This window comes from Papilio machaon, chromosome 24, assembly GCF_912999745.1.
Source record: "Papilio machaon chromosome 24, ilPapMach1.1, whole genome shotgun sequence".
Classification (NCBI taxonomy): Eukaryota; Metazoa; Arthropoda; class Insecta; order Lepidoptera; family Papilionidae; genus Papilio; species Papilio machaon.
This window is the reverse complement of record NC_060009.1, coordinates 1,352,750-1,367,829: the sequence shown is the minus strand read 5'-3', so window position 1 is coordinate 1,367,829 and position 15,080 is coordinate 1,352,750. Positions and strand designations below refer to the sequence as shown.

The window sequence follows — 15,080 nt, the reverse complement described above, 5'->3', positions numbered from 1 at the left end:
TTTAGCTTCAATAAGTTTTTTTTTTTAAAGATGTGTTTTAAATGACAAAAGTTTGGGAGCCAATGAACAAACAATAACAATATTGAAAAAAATATTCAAAGATGCATTTAAAAAAAGGAAATATCATATAATTTGGCACAAAATGGAAGTAAATCGAAAAAAATCGCTTTAAATACAAATATTTATTTTTGTATCTATTTTATTCGCCTACATTTAAGCGATTACTAGTAAAAAAAGTCACTTGTGAATAATTGTTAATGAAATAGGTAACATTCTGTAGTTAATCTTAAAGTTATCTTTATTACATCTATAACTTATCAAATCTGGTAATAAGTCCCATTAACATAATTCCAGTCCAGCATTCCAGCAACTGGAAAGAAGTAAGTTACATCGAAATACTCAATATGCATTCCAATGTGTTTACAGTTCCAGTTGAAATCCAGCAATGGATTTGTCCATTGGACTGGAATAATGTAAACTGGACAGTACAATGAACACCAATTTATATCAGATACCGTAATGATTTGATCTTTTTTTTTGTAAAATAAAATGAGTTCGATTTCAAACGAATAATAGTCCATACACTCGACAATCTGCATTAAAATAAGAGGTAGGCGTTAACAAAAATCATTTATCTATGTACGCGTATGAGAAAAAAAAAACATAAACTAATTTTTACAAAACGTAAATTCAACTAAACTATTGACAAACAATGTACTAACATAATTTAACTAAAAAACATAGGTACATCGTGTGAGCAAAATCAACACCGGAACAATAAAGTCTTTTACATCACAATGAAACGTCAACTTGACAGCTGTCACTGTCATTGCACAAGAAGCCCGCGAAATCCGGCTGTCATTTTGACAGGCGAAAACGTGACATATGCCCGCGGATTTCGGGCAAAGGTCGAGTAAATGTCAAGCCACTGATTCGTCGTGGCGTTTTTTATCGCCCTTGCGCTGGTTCAGTTTCTTTTTCACGTCCAAGAGCATTTGTTCGAAGGACATGTCGTCATTGCGACGCGCGGGCAACGCCGCCTGTCCCAGAAACGCACTCTCTGAATATTTAGCCTCCAGGCCATCTGTTGAAACATTTCAGAATTTTGAATTTTGACATGGCAACATTATAAAAAAAAATGATTGAAATTTATAGTAATATCGAAATCGAAAGACCAATATTTTTTTATATTTATAAAGTAATAAGAAAAAAAATTGTAATTAGTAATCATCCATAAAACTAGTTTTTTTTACATAATCATATTTTTTTTTCTATAAATTGAAACAATAAGAAAATACCAAACTGTGGAATTCCTTGGCTCATGAACTAACATTGCTTTAGCCTTGCTACTTTAAAAAAAACATGTGTATCGTGGGTTTCTAAGATCAAAAGCCACAGTGAAAACATATCATTCCTTTGTTTATCTTTAACAAAACAGAGATAACATTTTAAACGGTGATTTTGATCTTAGAAACCAACGATTAGTTCGTTATCGCTACTTGTTTTATCTAATCTGCTAATAAGATAATTATGATTCAAACTCGCCAGTTACTACAGAAGTCACGTACAGAAATTATTTCTCGATTCAGTTACTATCGAAGGCGACGGAGACGTGTATAAATTAAAAACAAGAATCTAGTATTATTGTGTAATTTCTTTCTTTAATTTCGGACATGTAGACCTTTAAGTTAAAAGTCAAAAATCATTTTCACATTAGCGGAAGCACTGCTGTACCCCTGAAAGCTAAATTAGGCGTCTAACTAGTAGATAAAATGAGTTACTGATTAGGCCAACCAAGTATAACAGAATTGTAGCGATAAAGGTGTTACGTTTCAAATATTTATCAAAGTAAATACAAATTCCATTATCAAAATAACAAATATAATCTTAAGTGATAAAACAAATTAAGATTAAAGTCGATTTAGCCCAGTTTTTTTATTATAGAAACGGCAAACAAGCGAACAAGTGACCTGGCGTCTTATTTTATTGGAGACAAACTGAAAAAGGATATTTCAGACTCGATTTTCCTTCCCCTCCATCGAATTCAACTCCCCTTCCTTGTAGTGTAGGAAAATGCCTTCCCTTATTAGGGATTAAAATTAGGCTCTGATCACAATAACCGTTAAAGACAATTCGTCAACTCGTCCACTATGCACCACCACCCAGCCTGAATCCCATCATCAATTCGACCGCTGTATCGCTAAAGGACATCGCGACTTCAAACCTTGCAAGAAATAATTACGTATCGGAATTTTATGTCTTTATCCCGCTTTATAGGCAACTTCAAGATCGCAGAAAACGTCGCGGGCGATCGAGAAACAGGGCGATTTTGGGTGTACGAGAAGTGAATCAATGTGCGATAACCTTAATTAATAGCTACCACTTTTCTTTATTTCTAGTTCATTTATTTATCTGCTCCAATAGATAAATATATTCAATAACAATTCATGGAAGAGATAAAATGTAATCTTAAACATTATCAATAGAATAAAAGTTCACCATACATATGTTTATCAATTGAAACTTGCAATTTATTATCAAAACTTATTTGATAACATTACGTCGTATTATCTTTGTAAACGGTATTTCTTTGGACATTTGTAAGAAAAAAAATGGTTCCTTCTTAGAAAATATCAATTTCTTTAAAGAAAATATGAATTAAGATGATTTGGACAAGTATTAGATCTTTTAATATTACGCCTTGTACGAGATAGTCCGGGAGCCAGGTACATTTTCGGTCAATTATTTCTTCTCGAGCGAAACTTCGTAAAATGCATAAGGGACTTATACTATGAATACTCACGACCATCAGCTGCAACTCCGTGGGTGGGAGTGGGCAGTGGCAGCCTCCCACGCATGGAGAAAAAATTTTTTAAAAAATTTCAGGAAATGACTGAACATTTCCTCTCATTTGAAAATTTATCAGAGTATAAACTGTACTGTATAAGTAGGCCATAGATGCTGTTGCGTTACACCTTTCAAGGTACCAGCTGACAAACTTTCCACCGAGATACAGCAAGCTGACATTAATTTTCATTTATAGTACCATATAAACGATCACCAGGTAAATTTCTAGTTGAGAGGAAATCATTGAAAATATATATATTTTTTTTTCATCTTTAGGAGCCAGCTGACGTATAATCCACCCTGTTATGGACAGCATTTCTAAATACTACATAAACTATACTTTGATAAATTTTCAAATGAGGAAATTACTGAATAATTTTTTTTTCTCCACGCGTGGGAGGCTGCCACTGCCCACCCCACCCACGGAGTCGCAGCTGACGGTCGCGAGTATTCTTAGTATAAGTCCCTTATGCATTTTACGAATTTTCGATTGAGAGGGACTTGGTCATGAAAATCTGTCACTGGCTCCCGGACTAAAATATGTACCCTTCATAATCTTGTGCCAATGAGCCCATCAATGACCTCAAGTTTCTGTTAGTTTTCAATAAGAAAATACATCAGTTTTTTTATTTATTTTTTTTGAAAATTAGTGAGAGAGATGACTGTTATATGGATGGTATATGCAATACACGGTTTGAATTAAAATTGCAGAAAAGTTAAACTTGCAAGATAGTACAAGAATTACACGTCTAATACTTGAAAACTTGAAAGAAAAAAGCTACAATTTAAGCATAAGACAGAATATCTTAATAAATACTTAAGTTATCCACTTACCCAAGTCGGAGTATGTCTGCCTGCAGAATGCTCTGCGGCCGCCGAAGCCGACATCGTACTGCGGGAAGCTAGCGGCGGCTTCCACGGCCGACCACGCGTCTCGCGACTTGCGGTATGTCACAAAACCGTACCTAGACCTGTATCCATACAATTATCTTACTATTATAATGTTTGTATGGATGTATGGATGTGTTAATAAGTAACTACAGAATGGCTACGATCTGGAACAACGCATTTAATAGCCACTTTCTTTGGAACCCAAGTGACATTTGTTTAGAAATTTTACGTATTGATTTGAACAGGGCCGGCTTTAGGTTAGGGCGGTTAGGCGACCGTCCAGGGCCATGGACAGAAAGGGGCGTAACATTTCTGCAAATTACACAGTCTTATATATGTTAACCCCCTCAAAGGCATATTAAAAAAGGAGGGCGTCGCTGAAATCTCGCCCAGGGCGCTAAAAGTGTATACAGACCCGTCATCCTTAGTGTGTATCCTAACTTCAGTGATAGGACCAAACTTGCTAAACAAGGCGCGCAGTGCGGCTTTGCTCAAGTCCTTCTCTAGCTTGCCCACAAAAACTATACGACGTTCTTCCACTGGTGTGTTGTTCTCCCTAAAAATAGTTTCCTAGGGTTAAGTACACTAATTGTTGTAGTCTTGCGATAGATGGCGTTGTTATTAAAATAGAATTGTGTTTGTTGTAACGGCCGCTAGGATTTTACATCTCTCTCGTACGTAAGGGCGTTATGTACGTCTCTCTGTTTCTCTCTTAGGACATCCAACACAAATGAGTTTGATTTGTCTTAATATCGTATTTTTAGTCTTAAATCGCCTTTTGCACAACAAAAAATACTATTAATTTTCGCAACACAAATTCTTTTATAAATCGTATTGTAGACACACAAAATACGTAAAAAAAAAAGAAACACAATCAAAATAACAAGTAACTTACCCATCTTCAGAACTGTAAGATCTTCTGTAATTGTTCGTGGTGTACGTCTTCTCCTTCCTGAATGATGTACTGGAGCCACGGGACTTGACGGAGTCCTCAGAGGAACTACTACTGCTCGACGAAGACGACGAACTACTGCTATTAAGAAATTACGCGGTTAACAAAACAAATTATACAAAAAAATCCTTAATTACATTAGAGATTTAATTTAACAATTTTTTTTTAAGGAAAATTCTGTAAAGACAGACCAAAACACAAAAAAAAATTACATACTTACGAGAGTCCACAATCATATTCTAATTACATCCTTACAGAAATGTTAATTTTGATTTTATGTGACTTAAAATTTCTGTAAATTGTTCAAAAACACGTGCATACTTTTCAATATACATACCTAGAGGACGATTCGGAGCTTTCTGAAACAGTCGGCTTTCGTATTAAAGGTGGTGTAAGTGAAATAAGAGTTTTTTTATCAGCAGTATTGCTTTCATACTGAGGACTGGGTCTAGTCCTTTTAACCGGACTTTTTGACCTCTTAGGCTCCGCGTGTTTGGATCTAGAGCGAGATCTTTGCCTATATTCACGTCTAGGCGTAGGCGATCTTCGTTTACGATAAGGTGATCTTGTGCGCGACCTCCTTTTCCTTCTGTACGGGGAATCAGATCGTCTATACCGTCTGTATCTACTCCTGGATCTAGAACGATTCCTACTAGGTGATCGTTTTCTTCTATGTCCGCGAGATGTCGACCTTGACCTACGGTATTTGAAATCGTAACGATCCCTTGAGTTCGATCGTTTCTCTTTCGTTTGCGCGCTGCTTTCCCGCTTCTCGGGTTTTAATTTTATACTTTTTTCATCTACTTTAGCGATTTTATTGTCCATATTTGTACGATCCGGACTGCTTTCACTGGACATTGACATGTCACTATCGTTCCTCTTTCTATTTGTGGACGGTTCCTCTTTTGGGATAGCGACCTTTTCAGGTGTTGCCATTTTAGATTTATTTACAATCTTCAGTACAGGATTCGTTTGAATTGCTATACTTAAAGCACTAGGTTTTGTTCTTTGCTTTTCTAAATGTAAAATTATTTTATCCTCTCCGTGTTCAACCTGAACGTCATATTCACGTATAATTAACGTCTTAGGTGCTTTAAAACTGTTTTTCTTTTCTATTGAAGAATTAGATTTGGATTTATGTTCTCCATTAGTTGATGCCAAAATCGTTACTTCGGGTGCTTTTTTCATGACCACATCCTGTATACTAGCAAACAACGAATTACTCGATATTTTTGTTTCGACTTGTTTTTCTACACTCTTTAAGGTAGCCGTTATATCTTTATATCTGTCTTGGTTTAATTTTATGTCAATAATTTTATTTTCTTCAGTTGGACTTTTATCTTTTTGAACGGTATCAAAGATGTTGTGCTTAAGAACATGATCGGGTTTCTTGATTTTAAAGTTAATCGTTGACTTTATGTCTGTTGGGGGCGGTTGTGATTTTTTCTTTTCATTTTCAACTTCTAGTTCGATTTTCTTAAACACTTCCTCGTCCGTATTAGTTCCAATGCTAACTACAACGATTTCATCGTAATCACTCGATGGTGGGATCTTTTCAACGACTCTTGGTGCTGGGAGGATATCAGTTGCCATGCCAACAATCTTCATCATCTCGGCCTCACTGATCAGAGGTTGTAACTCTAAATTCTCTACTTTCGGTATTTTACTCATTACGATATCTTCATCTCTTTTCCTTATAGCTTCAGCTTTTTGTTTTTTATTATTCATTAATATTTTCCGAGATGCCTCCCTAATTGGATCGAATATTTTCTTAGGAGCTTCTAAATCAGCTTTTGGAGCACAATTCAAGCCTGTGTTAGCAGGAGTCTGACTCGTTGTAGATTTTACAATTTTACTGATATCTGGAATCGGCATATCAGGGAATATTGATTCTGGGCTCACGGTCGCTGAACTGTTATTAGAACTAGCCCCTCTCCTTAGTTTATATTCTTGTAGATTTAGTTTCTTCTTCTTTTGAGGTTGCTCCATTTCAATTTTAGTAATTATATCTTCAGGCGAATTAAACCGAGTCAAATCTTCTTCATGAGATCGTTTCTCCGTTTTTATATCGACCGTATTCGGCATAAGAACATCTTGTTTGTTACTAAATAGTGCTGCATAAAAATGTTCTGGTTTTGAATGTTCTTCTTTTACGCTTACTCTAGTATTATTCTGTACGTCAACATTATTTACAATTTTATTTTTATTACTATCTACAGTCTCGATGACTTTAACGGCATTATTTTTAACGTTTGATTTGTCATTTACAACATTTATCGATTTACTTTTTTCGATTTTTTTATCTTTTTTATAGTCTTTAATATCATCACAGTTTTTAATGATTACTTCAGATTTATTTTTAATAGTTAACTTAATGCTACCATTAGAACTTTGACTACTAGGATTATCACTTGCTTTACAAGCATTTTTAACCATCACAGAATCGTTGCCTTTACCAAAACTCGTATCATTAGGAGCACTACGCACAGGCGATGTTTTCTTGCGGCAAGTAGATGGAACGGTAGCCTTTACAGGTTGTTTTACAACTGACTTTTTTAATTTTACATCATTATCATCACTGGAACGAAGATTTGTAGCTTTTTTCGTTTTGTTACATTTATCACTCTCTTCGTCGCTACTCAAATGGTATACTATTTTCTTATTCTTGCATGATCTATGTCTAGAATTCAAAATTCTATTATTACTTGATAAGACTTCGGGTTTTAAAAGACTCTGTCCTTGTTTCAAACCGAGATTGTAACGTTTTTTCGACGAACAGTAATCGTGATCGGAACGAACTGGACTTGGTGATCGCCTGACGGCTGTATTTATTGAAGTCGGCATCTGTAATAATGTAAATCTAGAATAATTTCTTCATTAAACTATCCTAGGTTTTAGTACTAAGAAAATGACCGAAACTTACCATGATTTTCCTCATTTTGTTCTTATTTAGTTGAACACCTGCATCTTGTAGTCGCATACCATTCGTTAAAGCGTTACTTGGTTTCACTTTTTGTTCATTCATTTTGATCGTTGATTTTTTTGCTTTAATGTTATTCTCTATATTTATCGGTTCAAAGCGAGATTTCACATTACTTTCTTCAAATATGGGGTTGACAGTTTCGTTGCAAGACTCAACATCAACAAAATCATCTATTTCCACTTTAAGCTCATTTTCCTTTTTCACTGGAGATTTTTCTATGCAGAATTCTAACACATTTGGAATTGGTGTAGACGAATTGTTTCTAGCCAACCTTATTGGTGGTATATTATCAATATTATCAATAGATGTTTCGATTGATCCGTCTATTTCCATATCTTGTGGATTGAAATCGTCTTCTGTTTTCAAAGTGCTGATTTGTGGTGTTTTATTTGTTATTAAAAAGCTATTAACATCTTCATCGGTTAAAGTACGTGGAATGTCGTCACTTTTAGAGCTGTTGGCAGATTTATCTTTGTCACTGTCAAAAGTTATGTCTGTTAAATCAAGGTTAAGGTCTTCGAAGCTCATACATGTTTTAGCATCAATATCCATGCAAATGCTATGCATAGGTGAATGGGGCACAGAACATGATTTCTGTGCATGTTTATATTTTGTGTCACTAATATCTGAGAATAGAAATTTTTTGATATCGTCAACATTTCTAAACATTCTTGGCATCTGGTTGCCACGCATATCCAAAACTGTTTCAGCGATCGGTACTTCGTCGGGTTGATCTTGTCCTTCGGTCGCATCTTGACTTACCTCGTCTTTAACATTTTGGGATACTTCAAATATATCAGTGATAATCGGAGTAACTTTAGGTATGTGGAATGCTGAAGCTGTTGATTGCTTTTTAATTAATAAATCGTCTATACTGGGTATACTTGGAACTGGTTCAAGTTCTGCTATAGGAGCTATAGGAGTTGATGCATGTTTTGTATCTTTGATAAAATATTCATCCACGTCATTGACGATAGGTTCATCTTTTACATCCAGTATATTCTTTTCTTTTGTATCTTTAATGAAATATTCATCGACATTTGAAACTACCGGAGTGTCTAAATTGATACCTAAACCGTCATGACTTATATCCGATGTTTCGCTGTTGCTATCATCGTTATCATCAGAAGACTCGTTTGTGTCTTCTTGAACGTTATTAACATTTTTTTCCTCTGAATCTGATTCATCAGAGTTTTCCTGTATACAAAAATCATTCTGTTCATCTTCATCGGACGACGCTTCAAGATCAAAATCTGGATGTACAGCATAAACTTGGATAACATCATAGTCAGCACCTTCCACTAATGAACAGTTGTCTACACTTTCAATACTTAATTGTTCTATATGACTAACATCTAGTGCTGTTCTGTCTAGACCCCCATTGTCTTGTACAACATAATCTTCTTCCTCAGAGCTTGAGTCTTGACTTGATTGTTCGGTAACACACTGTTAACATAAAGAAATATTAAAGAAACACTTAACATTTAGTTAATTTTATATTGAAAAAGAATTACTAACATTTTCATTATTTCTATCATTCCATACTTGACCCTGATTTTCCTGTGGCTGCCAAAATTCCCCCTCATTGCTTTCTTCTTCGTACTGATTGGTTTGTTGCGCCTGTGTATATTCCGGACTGTTCTGTTGACAGCTGCCTTCAGAAGATAGTGATTCACTTGTGGACCGTATTAACTTATGTCCGATAGAACGGAAACGTGGTTGATGGTACATATTCAGAATATGCGACTCCATATCTGAAATTAATAACAATCTTACTAATATTATAAATGCGAATGTTTAGATGGATGAATGTTTACTTGAAGGTATCTCCAGAACAGCTTAATGGATCTCGATGAAATTTAGCATAGATGTAGATCATAGACTGGAAAAACATATATGTAGATTACTAATTGTGTTTTTTTTTAAATCCTGCGCGGACGGAGTCACGGGCGACAGGTAATGAATAATTTTGCTTTTCATTTAGGATTAAGATATAAGCTTTTACAAAATAGTTTTATATTTTCATACTTAAATAACTCGTGCTGATGTTTATCACACTTTATTGTAATAACTTCTGAACAGTTTATATAAAAAAATTGCTTATATATATAAGATTCAAATATAGGCTTTTATTTATAATGAAATGTTGAACAAAATATAATTGTTAAGTGAATAAAAAATTGCAGAATAAGTATTAAATAAAGTAGCACAATATTGTCGTACTTAAATAAAGTTTCTGTGAAAAAATAATCTTGAGACTGTCCCAAAGTAAATCTATATATATAAAAGAAAGTTGTGTTAGTTACACCATTTATAACTCAAGAACGGCTGAATCGATTTGACTGAAAATTGGTGGGCAGGTAGCTTAGAACCAGGAAAAGGACATAGGATAATTTTTACCCCGTTTTCTATTTTTTTTATTCCGCGCGGACGGAATCGCGGATAAAAGCTAGTATTTTATATAAACATGCAAAACAACTAAAAATATTGTAATCAACACAATTAATAAAATTGAAGTATCTGTTTGTATTACTGAATATTTAAATCTTGGTTTTTCTGTCTGTCCGCAAGACTTTTACTGGAGGTTAGCTGATGAATGCAGGGGTAACTTGGGCTAGCTAATTTCGCGCTGACGAAGTCCCGTGTAACTGCGACTTCACAAAAATTTCTTGTAACCAAATATTGGGATTCAAACCCACAATAACTTGATCGGTAGTCCATGTCCATTAAACTATTAAAGGTTCAAGTATTTATTCCAACACATATAAGAGTCCCATAAACACACAATTATTTAAAAATATATAAACAATGTAAAATGAACCACAGATAAATAGAATAAATTTATAACTGGTCGGTAAAAAAATAATAAATGATGAAAAGATTTTGACATCTTGACAAACATGTGTTTTGTGTCAAATTGACAACATGAAGTGTATAAAATAAAAACTGGAAAAAATATATAAATCAAACAAAAAAAAACAATAAGGTAAATATACTAGATTAAATGATAAATGTGCACACAAATGAAATTGGTAAGGTAAGGTAAGAACTTCAAATATCATGTATTTATTTATATCAAATTAACAGCCCAAAAAAATAAGTTTCTAGCTTCTAACTGTAAAAATTACGATACTTCCTTACAAATTTCGAACCCTCTTTTAAACGAACCCCCCTAAACCCTCTTTTTAAAAGTGGCGTATGTTCTTGATCAGGCTCTAGACTATCTATATACCAAATCTTATTTAAATAGGTTTAGTAGTTTTGGCGTAAAAGGGAGCCAGTTACTTTTGCATTACTATTACTAGCAGAATTAAAAAAACTCAATAAGCACCCTATGTTTTCTTTCAGACTATGATTTACATCTGTGCCAAATTTCATTGAGATCCATTGAGCCTTTAAGAGATACCTTCTGACAAACATTCATCTAAACATTCACATCTTCTATACATATAAAAGAAAGTTGTGTTAGTTACACTATTTATAACTCAAGAACGGCTGAATCGATTTGACTGAAAATTGGTGGGCAGATAGCTTAGAACCAGGAAACAGACATAGGATAATTTTTACCCAGTTTTTTATTTTTTATTCCGCGGGGACGGAGTCGCGGGTAAAAGCTAGTCTATATATATAAAAGAAAGTCGTGTTAGTTACACCATTTATAACTCAAGAACGGCTGAATCGATTTGACTGAAAATTGGTGGGCAGGTAGCTTAGAACCAGGATACGGACATAGGATAATTTTTACCCTGTTTTCTATTTTTAATTCCGCGCGGACGGAGTCGCGGGTAAAAGCTAATTTATAATATTAGTAAGAAGTAAGGATTATTCTCACTTGTATCACTCACTCAAAAGTCTAAACAAAGACATCTTTAATTACATAAACTTATTCTAAGTACATGTATGACAATGCTATACATTAAGTAACTGGAATGATACCTGCAGCTAATTCGATACTTTGCAAATCTTGCACTTAAGTACATGGAAGGTAATGTTTATAGACATTTGATATGGAGCATTCCTTGAAAAGATATTGATAAAGATTATTCAACAAATCTAGTCACCTATAACTAGGCTTACCATACGTCCCGGTTTGAGATCCCAGTCCCTGCGTCCCGGTCAAACTTGAACAGCACCGACACCCCAACCAATCGTTCCCCCGCGCCGTTTTTTTCAATATAAATCCGCGTTTTCAATTCATAATAATTTTGACTGCATTTCAAATATGAAAAACACAAATTAAGCGAAAAGCAAAATGAAACTGAGCCTCTTTCTCTTCTGCGTCCCGGTTTAGCTCTTTGTAATTATGGTAAGCCTAACTATAACATTTCATTACACTCTGTCACTTTAAGTTGAATTTAATGGTCACTATAGTGTCCTAGCATTTATTTTGTAACAAGACTTCTTAAGTAGAGCATTTTTTTTTAATAAATAATTTTTTTTTAAAATATAATAGAACTAGTTCATACTTCATGCCTTGTTATATGCTGATATTAAAATAAACGGCAAATATGTCACATCAGCATTTCATGCAGTAATATGACATAGTAAAAGCCTATATACTTTGGTTTAATACTAGCTACAATATTTATAAGGCTTTGATTTGTCCCTTTCTTTCTTTCATATGATTTGTTTGCCTTAAGCAGACCTTAATCTATATATATAAAAATGAATCCCTATATCCCTTCACACGTGAGCAGCTGGACTGATTTCACTTTTTTTTTTTTGTTGTATTTGTTAGTGTCAGGAGAAGGTTCTTATGACAGAAAAAAATTAAAAAATTTAGATTGATGAATGGATGGATGGATAATGAAAATGTTTGTTTGAAGGTATCTCCAGAAAGGCTTAATGGATCTTAATGAAATTTGTCTGGAAGAACATATAGGCTACATATTAAGTTTTTTTTCTTTTATTCCGTGCAGACGAAGTCGCGGGCAACAGCTAGTTATTATATATAAATATTCAAAAATTAAAAAGATAAAGTTATTACACCAGTTATTAAAAATATAAAGTAGTTACAAATCATAATCTTACAACAGAAACTTTAACATAAATTTTAATAAGGCCAAGGCTACAGAAGTCAGGGAAAATTTCAATAGCCCATATCGGCAATAAGAGTCCAAATAATAGTAGTACAGTCAAAATCTGATATAACAACATCAAAATAACCAGCAATCATCAGACATAGTAACCTTTTTCTAACTAATATTGTATGGTTTATAAGTCAGTTATATACTTTGTCAGTTACATGAGAGAATCTAGTTTTGATTGCTGTTACCATCTTTTTCTTATAACTTTTATTATGTTCACCGGTTTTTATCATACAGTTGAACCTGGATAGCTGATAAACCTTTATAAGTTAGAGCAATTGTTCAGTTCTGAAAGACAATATTCATAAACAAGAAATATATGGTGGTACCTTGGTACTATCCAAGTTTGATTGTGATTAAAATCATTCTAAGATAAAAACATTTTACTAAAAAAAACAACAAATTTTCAATGAGTTAATTCTTATAATCACTATTATTTCTTCTGACCTATGTCAATATGTTATCGGTATGTTATAATAAACATATTGAATCAATTTGTACTTATATGTTGCAAGTTTGTGATGATGACATATCCGAAATAATTCTTTAACATAATATGATGAAGCAAAAAGGCAAATTTGAATTATATAATCTTTCCAGTTACTTAAATGAAAATTCAAGCAAGAATGTTTTAAGTTAGAATTTCATACAATTAGATATGTACCAATTACAATAAAAATATATGGAAAAACACTACATATTATATTAACAATAAGTGTAATCATAAATATTATCAAGATATTATAAAATTGCAGCAATATTAGAAATTAATTTGAGATAGAAAATTTTTACCATATGTTTAAAAAGTAAGATGATTTTTATTGTATAATCACACACATGAAATTTAGAATTTACACACATTTTTGAACTCTAATACTTATTAAAGTTTTCAATACTAACAAGCACGTATTACACATTTTAAAGCAACTCTATCATGCATGTCTCGTGTGTTCACTATTATTTTCTTAACTGTCAAAATGCAAAAACAACCCCAAAACGTTCAAATAATTATAGCGAATTTCAACTTTTAAAGCGAATACGCTAGTATTAAGTACTTCTAATTGCGTTTGCTCTACTAAAGATAACGGTTAAACGTTCAGTCGCAAAAAGCTACACAAAAAATAAGCTCAAACTCGTATAGGTTAGGTGTGCCGACTGTTCTCAATAATTATGCGGGAATCGAATTAATATCAAAAAAATAATAAATCTTACACATTCGTAATTATAATAATGTTTCGCATATAATCTTTTAATTTGCAAGTAATTATATAAAACAAAATAAACATTAGGTCAGTGACAAAACGCGCGCTCACGAACCTAACCTTGATAGCGAAAAAAGGCACCTAAAAGTTTCTAGTTCAAGGTCCCATGAAAAAACTGAAAAGTCACATGAAGCCGTTACACAAACAAATCTGTAATATCATTGCAACCCGCACAAGAATCTATTTTAAGACAAACAACAGACGAAAAAAGCACTAACCTTTTACAACCTCAAGTGACGGCTATATCCATGTAATTCGTAATTTATGTAATTCCTGTATATACCACAATCACACCACTGGAAGCACACACTATAATTATTTTTCTTCACTTTCAGGCACAATTCAGTCCATATTTTAACACTATAGTTTTAAAAAAATTAACACTTTTCACGAAACATCACATGTTACAAACTTCACGCACGACAGACGACAGCAAAAATTGGAATCTCATTGTTGCCATTGCCATTCTAATAATTACAAAAATATTTTTTTTCAACAGAAATTTTTTTTAGTTTCTTTACTATATAAAGCTTGTAATAAACTCGGAATTGAAATAAATATTACCTTAAATTAAAATAGTTCTTTCGTAAAATAACGGTCACAACAAAGTTACCAAATTATGATTTAGCAACAGAGCGCCATTGAGGTTATAAGTTGCTTATAAGCTCATGAAACGATAAAAATTCTTACGATTTACATGAACAAACTTTGATAATTTAACCCTTAGCAGTGTATATTACGGTTGTTAAAAATTCAACTTTACACGTGTTGAATTTTAATATAAGAGCGTGCGTTTGTAAATTATTAAAATACGTGCGTTGGTATTTCTTAGTTTATTTTTAAACTCATACATTTTATTTCAGTTCTTCAAGGTGTCACTGTAACGACTATAACAAATTAAATTCATACGCTCTGTATGTCATAATTATATTATTACATTTATAATCCCTCTCAGCGTCATTTAACACAATTTTAAATAAAATAGGCTTTGACTTTATTCGACTAGGGGTAGTACTATTATCGTTATGGGTGGGGATTGTGAAATAAATTTTAAATAA

General features: G+C 33.2%; 1 protein-coding gene across 2 annotated transcripts; it reads right to left on the bottom strand.

The window, feature by feature from the left end:
* Positions 1-594: 594 nt before the first annotated feature.
* LOC106713670 (titin) lies at positions 595-14,440 on the bottom strand. Of its 2 annotated transcripts, none has more exons than XM_014506512.2 (8): positions 14,241-14,440; positions 9,192-9,427; positions 7,614-9,119; positions 5,028-7,534; positions 4,634-4,771; positions 4,154-4,294; positions 3,682-3,818; positions 595-1,084 (listed from the first exon to the last, which is right to left on the bottom strand). In XM_014506512.2, exons 2-8 carry the CDS (start codon positions 9,423-9,425, stop codon positions 921-923), a joined length of 4,827 nt encoding a protein of 1,608 aa, XP_014361998.2. In that variant the 5' UTR covers positions 9,426-9,427; positions 14,241-14,440; the 3' UTR covers positions 595-920. The 2 variants fall into 2 exon arrangements, with proteins under 2 accessions (XP_014361998.2, XP_045539896.1); XM_045683940.1 differs by having other exon boundaries at positions 4,634-4,768.
* Positions 14,441-15,080: the final 640 nt, after the last annotated feature.